Raw genomic sequence first — 10,157 nt, 5'->3', positions numbered from 1 at the left:
CCATACGATCGTTTAATAGAAATATTAATATATGTGACCCACAATTGTCTAAACAAATGACAAGAATATATTTAGGTGTGTTATAAAAGTTAACCAACGCCTTAAATTTCATACTTTACTTCTTAGAGACCTCCTAATTAAAGTAGTTTTACTATAAACGTTTTTTATTCGTTTTTGGTTAGCCAGTTGTGGAAGGTACTGTAAATTGAAAATGAAAAAATGTTTGTGACCGATTATGGTGAATAGATTTAATAGGTGTTCGCTTAAGAGGTGTCCGCACAGGAAAGTTCAGGTTATTCGAAATGATGTTTTATATTAAAAAATCAATTTATTTATTACTACTTTACAACAGTTAATTCCTACTTTAGATTTGTAAAATAATAATAAAAATATCCTTTCTCTTTGTTTAAACTGATATATTGATCTTAATTTTTACAATGTACACTATAATAATAAGTTTTTTGATTTAGAAATTGTTAATAGTTATTTTTATTTATACAGTTCTTTTTTTGTAAATAATTGTAAATTAACAATTACCTGTTAATGATATGATGTATCTAACATCATAGCACTCTCTTATACTTCACCTATGTTGTTTATTTGATATTGACAATTAAACTTGGATATATTATGTACTTTATCACTGTTGGATGATTTTTTTCACTTATTTATTATTTATCATCTTTATCATTTTTATTATAAAATTTGTTTTATACAAATAAATAAATATTTATTAATTAATGCAATAAAAGATTTTAAATAGCTTCCTATTTACTGTAAATAATATAATGAAACAGTAACAAATCATTTTACTCTCTATAATTATCTTCTTTAACCAATTGAACTTCATTGTATTAATTATGTATGTTATTCTTTTTGGATAATTTTTTTTATCCCTAATGGCAAAAGTCTGCCTTGGAAGTCCAACATTTTAGACCAGCCCACTGATAGATATAATAACATGCATGAATTGTTAAACAATAATGAAATGAAAATATAATATACAATACCATATTCAATATTCCATTTAATATTTGAGAATTATATACTCGAGTGAGCTTAAATGATTTGACAATAGTATTACTCATCTATACATACATACACATTGGTGGTTGTGATTATATGCGTGGGGAAAAAGGTAAAGGGAGAGGATTAAGAGGCCTTTTGCTTTTCCCCCACCCCTTAACTACCTGAATTGTGCATTTGTGTTGTGTAACTGTTCATCAGTAACTGTTTTCGATTTAAATGTGTTTTTTTTTTCAAGTGATCAGCTTCCTTCTCTCTCCTGCCTCTGCAATTTAATGTACATTATTAAACTTTTTGTTCTTGTATTAGGTTTTGTTATAAGATCAAATAATTCAAACTATTCAAATGCATTCAGAAAACATCCAAAAAACCAAATGAAAATATTGCAAATCTATTTTTTTTTTTTGCATAAATTATAATGAATTGTTGACACGTATTAAACTGTCAACGCGTTTCATAGTTGCGGTATATGCATGGCCAGCATATACATGTCCCAGATGGTGTAGTGATTTTTTTTTTCAAAAATATAATTTAAATTACTCTATTCATTTTTACACTCTTCATCTTGCATTTCATAAGTGACCTTAGCGGAAGTTGTTGACATGTTGATAGCATCATTTCCTTCATGTAAGTCACTGTATGATGGAGGTCCATTCAAATCAACTTCTACACTAACTTGCTTCTCATTCTTTATTGAATCCTTTTTAGTTATTGAATCTGCATAAAAAAATATTCAAAATATTAATTCTTAGAGAATTATCCTACGACAGTTTCCTTCCAGACTACTCCAAAAAACTAAAGTAAAATTAACTTGAAGGGAGTTGTTGTTGGTGGGAAGAACAATGTTATGGGGTGGCAGGAATATTGGAAATAATACTTCAGTTAGTTTTCTATCTCTCTCTCTTCCCTAACAAACAACATAGGCCTAACCCAGCCCCTAACCAAGCCCCTAACCATCCACCTCTATCATGACTTGTTGTGGTTACAGACGCTATCACAACTTACTTAATACTATGCCTTGCTTTTTTGCTTCTACTACGATCAATTCCATTTGTTTTTGTTGTTCTTCATAATGTTTCCGTAATTCATAAAGTTCAATTTCAGCTTCTTCTCTAAGAAATTTCTGTGCTGTTATCTTTTCATGGGCCTTTGCTTCTACAGACAGTACAAGACCTAGGGGAAAAATAGATTGCAAAATACATTTAATTTGAGACTGTTGGAATGTATGGAAGAAAGTCAATACAAATACATTTTTATAGCTATAATTTGTTGTAAAGACAAAATGAGCAACAGAAAGCAGGCGTAAATGCCATAAATAAATTATGTATAACCAATTTAATTTCAAAGGGGTGGGAAAAAGGTGGTATATAAATTGTGAATGAAAACACTGGAGATTCGTAATTTTATATGCAAGGGTCTCGACTGAAGCCTCTTCATTTATTCTCGCAATTGTGAATCATATATAAGGCAAAAAGTGTAAAGCAGGCTTTACTCACCATTAACTAATCATTTATTATCAGTACTGGATATTCATCATTCTCATTAAGTTTAAAACATCATTGCTTGCCATTACTTTTTCCGTAGCTTTATGATTTATCGCAATAGTTAAAGATGTATTGTCCCTTGAAACACAAAAAATGAAAAAAAAAAAATCATAATTTAAATTGGCCATATCAAAGTAATATTAAAGTTATTCACTTTAAGTCGAAAATTCGAGCCAAAAACAACAAGTTTACGTAATTAACAAGTAAATTAATTTGATTACATTTCGTCTGGAAAATCGTCACGAGCGAAAGTAAACAAAGATTTGCATGATGCTAATTAGGATTGTTTACAACTCGTCGCAGTTGAGAAGGTGTTTTCACACAGATTGCGAGGAAGTTTTATGATTATGCATACAGAGTAGCCAAACATGCGCGTTGCATTATGAGATATGTTTTGATCGAAAACTTATTTTTTGAACAAAAAAAAGTCTGTATTTCGGTCAAATTATTTTTTTTTCGATTAATTTTTGGTGAAAGTTAATAACTATTATGATACTTCAAAATGACCCACTTTTTTTTGAAATATTTAAAAAAATTGTTTTTTTTAATTAGTCAAAGGGACAATACATCTTTAATGTCCCCAAACTATTTATCAATCCTATTGGTTTATGAGCATGTGCAGATTTATTAAACATTTATTGCGTATACTACTGTATACTGATCTACGTACCTCTACAGCCGACAAATCCAAGACCAACTCGCATATAACAAGGATACAATCTGCAAGCACTAATGCAATGATTGTAAAATACGCTGTAGTTTTCCACGGAATGTGTCTTCCCCAGCCGTGAATGTTATATGGTGAGTGGGAGCTGCACCAATCTCTGTGTCTTCATTTTTCACAATCCCTTCTTCATCTTCCTGTTTTGGTTTCAAAAAGCCCATCTCTTCTGAAAAATAATTTCCAGACAAACCTTTTTAAACAGAGTATAATTGCCTATATTATCAATACTGGGGTTCTTGGTCCAAATCATGTATAATGTATATTTCACTGATCACTGATTTCACTCTTTGTGCATATGTTCATTTTAACAGAAAGAGTATAATTCCAGGGTTCTGGGTCCAAATCATGTATAATGTGCTTCTCTCTTTGTTCATATACACCACACTTCAATTTAGATGACATCACATATTGGACATAAAATGGCTGTAGGCAAATAGGAAAATGTGCATTTTATTAATGATGAGTTTAGATTTAGAAAATTTTTTCCATGTGGGATTGGGAGTCCAATAGGTACCTAATATCACAGAAGGCCTTATATACAAATATTTGTTCTCAATATCTAATTCCTTTTTTATATAGTATTACATGGATATGAAAGCAGTGATACCAAGTTATAGTAGACTTGTTTGTTTTGGCTCAGGAAAAAATCACCCACTGACCATCACTGACCAATATCTTCAAATTCCACCATCACTGACGGTGCCACACCCTGACAGTGCCACACCCTGTGATTAAATTTGCTGCTTACCATAAAATCATTACTAACTGCTGATATGTGATATTTTTAGGTATTGCGGTATATTAAAATAAAAGTACTATATAGGCCTACCGGAATGACATTGCAGTTTGCGGTTACGACGCTCAGTTACTGATTCCCAGAGTCCTGTGTTCAAATGATGTTAGGAATGTTTCTATGACAAATAAACTCCACTCCCAAATACTTCTTTATTATGAATTTGTTTATGTAGATATTCTGGTGTTTATGTTTGTCTTGTGAATGGATTGTTACCTGTTGAGACAGTAAAAAGATTCGGTATTGGCTATCCTTGGCATTCCACCAAATAAATAATAACAATAATAATATAAATAATAAACACATCATGTATTTTTGTATAATATCAAATGTTGGCACCTTCCGGGTTGAATGATATTCACTAACCCAAATTTCTTTGTAAACAGTTCGTTTTAAATCAAGTGACACAATACAGATAAAAGACATTATGCTTCATCAGATTTGAATCTTTATGTGTACAGTACAGTATATATTTAGTGTAATGAAGTGTAATCACCTCCAAAAATACAAAAGTACAACATATTTGTGAAATAAAACACCACTGCATGGTTTTTCCAGTTTAAAATTGAAGCCAACTGTTACGATGCACCCCATCCCCCAATAGATGCTTCAACAATGATTCACATTCGTTCTCGTCTTATCTTTGAATCCGAAAATAATAATATTAGTTTGATTCTTATATAGCGCATATAAGCAAGCTCTCCATGCACTGCACATTAATACCACGGTCATTTATTGGTTCAAACACGTGGAAACATTATACTCCCATAATAATGCAGCTAGTAATCAGTGCAAAGTTGTGTCTTGATCTAACCGGTACCCATTGTTACCATACCCAAATTTGAGTACAAAAAATGTAAACTTTAAGAAATATTGCACCAAATATTCCAACCAAATGTGTCCTTGAACTCTTGTGTGCTGTTTGATATGGCGTGCCAAGCTGTCATTCATTCAAGAAATAGAGATATCTTAGTTTTTAATAGAGATAACTCTATTAACAGAGATATCTCTATTTAAAACTAAGATATCTCTATTAAAAAATAAGATATCTCTATTAATAAAGATATCTCTATTAATAGAGATATCTTAGTTTTGTTTTCGGTTCAGTGTTTTAGGGATCTACATTTAACAGGTATCTTCCATTTTATATTGAATAATTTAGTCGTAGTTGCAGTTGCAGTTTTCAGTAGTCTTTTAAGAATAAGAATGAATTTGAGATTTTAGCTAGAAGTAGCGTAAAGTCGTTTTAAGCTTCAAAGCTTATAAGTCAAAGTTCAGAAACACTTTCCAATCTTTTTAGTGTTTTTGAAATGTTGAACACATTGGAATTTGTAACTATAAGTTACAAATTGCAACTGAAGTGATGCGAATAGATTGTTGTTTGGCCATACAAATGTCGGCTGTAATAATTGATTTCATTCGGTAGAGCGAAAGGCATGTCCTAGGCCTATGATTGGTGACAAACAATAACGTTTCATGATATCCAGACAAACAATGAATTTTCAAGATCTGACAAACAGGTGGTCACGAATGTAAAATACTGCTATCGCAGTAACTAATAAATATAAAATTATATCAATTGGATCATTGGTTTGCAAGCATACAACTGGTATTTCATTTACTATGATTACAAAGATTTGTTCTTTCTCTTTCCAGAAGCAAGCATATCCTGAAAGCTTTTCATCAGAATAAGTACTATCTGTGTCTCGGTATAGCATAGTGAAGCACTGTAAACCTGTTAGATATGGTCTGTGGTATGTGGACACACTTGAATATTAATTTCATTGTTTCATAACCCAAAATCAAATGATTCATATACCCCTTCACACTTCCAACAATACAAAGATAGTTAAACACGACATATCTGAGAAACAACATTGTATTGTAGGTTTTAGTGTGAAGGAACACTAGAATTAAGCAACACCCTCGTAAATGATACAGTGTTCTTTCAGCTGCAAATTTGGTATAAGAAGATATGAGAAAGCCGAAGGATAGGTCGTTAACTCCAATGTATTGGAAATCCGAAACGCGTCCATCTGTGAGAGAGCTTCTTTTCAATATGGCTGCCACAAATCAGACATGCTGATATTACTGCGCATTTAATTCTTTGGGGCCAAGAAGTTAATACCTGGGAGAGCATAGTCACTATGCGCGTGTACAAATTGAAAGAATTCGTTTCTATAAATTATTAATATTTCCATTTTCATTCTCAATATAGATTAATCTAAAAAAATATATACATTTAAAATAACTATTTGTCTTGTTTTTTTTATGGCTCTTCACAAAATAGGATAAATTATTATTAATCTGTTTAAAAATTGATAATGATAAATGAACAAGCCTGCCACCTAGTGTGCCCTCTATGCAGTATATAGTACCGGTACTTACATTTATGTTCTAGAGGGCGGTATTTGATTATTTTAAAAATTTACTTGGTTGTCAAACAATGTAAACACTGTATCATTCCTCATGTTGCTGTCATACTTGTTACCTTGTCTTCCCATTGGTTCAAATTTAAAATTGGTTGGACAATATACACAAATATATTGATATGGTGTGTTTTTTTTATTTTCTATAATTATTAACAGAATATTCATGATATTTGGTTAAATGAAAACTAATAAAACTTGTTTTGTTTCTTTTTTAACCTTTGTCATAATATTAGGATATCAATACTTGTGATGGGTGCTTTTTGTGTTTGGACATTTCTTGGTGACAAATGAATATTTACAGGATTTGATTCCTCAGAATTATGAAGCTAGGATGACAATCCACTGCATTAGCAGCTGACGCAAATCAAACAGTAAATTGATTTGCCAATCAAACAGTAAATTGATTTGCCATCTTGTGATAGAATGGAAATTTTAATGAGGTTGGCCGAGATTTACAACAGATAACTTTTCTTTCTTTCAATAAGTACTGTACTTTTTCTTTACAACTTTTGTTTTTTCTATTGTTTGTTTGGGGAATGACTTTAAAAGTTACACTTCACGTTTTGACTTTTATATATTGTTTGCAAAAATGATCATCAGACATTTAATAAGGCTTTTAATAATGTTTTTGTTCTATTGCTTTTCTGCATTGTGCAAAGAGTCCTTGGCATTGAAGACAGAATCAAAGTTAAAGAGAAATTCTTGATTTTCTGCTATGAAAATTATTAGGACTCAGTTTTGACTTGCCCTAATGCGCTGCAGAATTGATGGTGAATACACCAGATAATTAAGAAGCACATGACTAAATTACATTGAATTGTAGTCTATCAGACCTTGGTGCCTTAAAGTAAAAGCCTATCTCCATTTCATTTAGCATTTGGGCCAGACCCCACTGTATTATGCATGTTTGTGAGCCCACTCCTCCCTCACAAACGAGTCTGAATACTGGTACCAATTTTTCTCACCTGTTTGAGGAGGAACAAGGTAGAGACACAATTTTGCTCAAGGACTCAACACTGCAGTGACTGGATCGGAGCTTGAACCTCAGACCTGAGAGTCCAATGTTTGGACCACCTTAGAATTTAATTTTCTCAATAATTCACAGACTTCTTGTTTATTAGTCAAATTTACAATCCCCTGAATCAATAGTCTGATAATTGGTATACACCTTAAGTGTGTATTGCAAGTCATCAAATGAAATGAAGTTGTTCTAGAAGTCTATGTAAACACCACAATCTAATATGTTGTATGGAATCTGGTCACCTCACCAAAATTCTAGGTATTGCATGTCATCAAATACTCCCAAAATTAGAAATGCTGTTGTATTTATCATCTATGAAACTCCTCCCCTTGTTGTTAGTTCATGATCATCATGCAGTAAGCACAAATCATCATGCAGTAAACGCAAATTGTTTTTCATTACACACTAATCATTGTGCAGTACACACCCATTTGTCGCACATTACTACCAATCACTGCAGTACACATCAATAGTGCAGTAGGCACCAATCACTATGCATTAAAATAGAATATTAGACACTTTATACTGCCACCTATCAAATCGATTATTACCTGATTAGGTCAATTTAAAAACAATTTATAATTATTATACTATTTTAATTCTATTTTGATATTTATTGCATTGAATCAATAATTAAAATTCCAAAATTTAAGATATCTTTTTTATTAATGTCGGGTATAGTCATTCCTTTTTTTACCTCCGCCATGGAGGTATATGTAATTGATCGCGTGTGTCTGTTTGTTTGTTTGTTTGTTTGTCTGTCTGTCTGTTTGTTAGCAGAATTACTCAAAAAAGTTATTGTCTTTACCAAAATGAAAATACAGATAGATATGTGGTCAAGGACCAATCCATTAAATTTTGGAGACAATAAATCTCTATAATTATTTGAATCCAGCCATGGTAAAAAAATTGAAATGAAACATCATAATGTTTGGTTTTAGAAACGGCTCAACAAGTTGTTTTTATGGTAAATTGAGTCCAAGGGATGCATTGCATCTTAGAAAAAGTGAAAGATGTTAATTTTACTGAGAGAATCTACAGCTGATGTTACACATTTGATGTTATTTTTATGCATTGTAATAAATCAGTTTGAAATGCATAACAATTTCTTGTTAATATTAATTGATTGTATGTCTGATACTTTTAAGTCAGATGAACATATGAAATAATCAATGTCTGTTTTTTCTCGACCATAGACAATGAAGTTTGCTTCTTTTGGCAATTCCTCTGCCCTTTCTGTTACCAACTCCTCTGCCCTTTTTTTGCCAATTCCTCTGCCCTTTCTTTTGCCAATTCCTCTGCCCTTTCTTTTGCCAATTCCTCTGCCCTTTCTTTTGGTAAATTGAAGTCACCACCAATTATTACACAAGCTTTGTATTTTTTAAACATTTCCTCAGCATAAATTAAAAGTTCTTTAAAAGCATTTTCTTGATCTCCTTTGTTTGTTTTGTTGCGTCCACCACTTTGGAGTCCATGCCATGATATTGCTACTAACATTTCTCCAGGTTTGTTGCAGTATTCTAAAATTTTTGTGCACCGTCGATCAGAATAGACATAATGGTCTGGTGCTGTTTTAAATACTGACTCGTTTACCAGCATACCATTGTATTTTTGACCTTCAGCTTCCCACGCATACAAATAGCCCTTTTTTTGTGTATCTTTTTTGGTTTCTTGGAAAAAGATTATATCTTGTGACATTTCTTGTAAACTTAAAGCATCTTTTATATCTTGATTATTTACATTAAATGTATTTATTGTAAAATGATCATTTCCCTTATAACATTTACCATTCACAGAATTGTGATCAAATTGACCTTTGTCAGTACTTTTGTCAGTACTTTTAGTTTCAGACATAGTGTATGGAATGTAATAAATGAAGTGATAAAAATATTATATACTATAATAAAATATATAGTATGAGACAATAATGATAGGAATAATGTTACTTTAAGCTTAATAATGTTATGTATTAAAGGCTTTTCTTCACTATGTATTTTACTGTTAAAACTTGGTAATACTTATTACATTTACTAAACCGTAACTGTATCGTATTTCATTTGTTTTAATATGAAAACAATATTTGATTTACAAGCTTGGTATTTTGCTCCTGCTTCTCTTCTTCAATTTGATTTTATCTTATAGTGTAATGATTTCTTCTGTTTCTGAACAAAGCGACTGTTTCTTTTGTTAATTCTTGTGAGGAATACCTATTAGACACAAGATAAGATGGTTAGAAAAATCGCATCAATCTCAGTATGCAGATATACTGTATTATAGCACCTAAATAAATTCATGTCATATGAATAGACGATTGTGGGTTACATGACGTGCAATAGTACGCACTATTTGATGAACGTTAAACAGTACTTTTTTTCTTTATTTTTCATGTATGAAAAAAAATTCTTTTCTTAACATTTAATATAATTATAAAGGTTTAGCAAAGTAAATATATTTTTTAAAAAACCAAATTTTACTATTTCAATATAAATCACATGTAGGCCTAACTTTTATTCATTCTGATTCAAATGACAGGAATCTATTTAGATGTTATATAAAACAAATAGTGATTTTTTTTATATGGTACAAACAATGTCACCTCGTGAAAATATAACCTTTC

The 10,157-nt window shown here is 31.2% G+C and overlaps 1 protein-coding gene across 2 annotated transcripts in view; it reads right to left on the bottom strand.

Moving 5' to 3' along the window:
• Positions 1–1,145: 1,145 nt before the first annotated feature.
• Positions 1,146–10,157, bottom strand: part of LOC144834507 (voltage-gated hydrogen channel 1-like) — a 46,924-nt gene continuing 37,912 nt past the window's right edge. The window contains exons 4-5 of one of the 2 annotated variants that reach the window (XM_078689335.1): positions 2,032–2,199; positions 1,146–1,743 (exon numbers count right to left, since the gene is read on the bottom strand). In XM_078689335.1, coding sequence (XP_078545461.1) covers positions 1,568–1,743; positions 2,032–2,199 — 344 coding nt within the window. In that variant the 3' untranslated portion in view covers positions 1,146–1,567. The remainder of the gene's footprint in view (positions 1,744–2,031; positions 2,200–10,157) is intronic. The other variant, XM_078689334.1, reaches the window with a different exon arrangement.

Source organism: Antedon bifida, chromosome 2 (assembly GCF_963402885.1).
Source record: "Antedon bifida chromosome 2, ecAntBifi1.1, whole genome shotgun sequence".
NCBI classification, from domain to species: domain Eukaryota; kingdom Metazoa; phylum Echinodermata; class Crinoidea; order Comatulida; family Antedonidae; genus Antedon; species Antedon bifida.
This window is presented reverse-complemented; position numbering and strand designations above follow the sequence as displayed.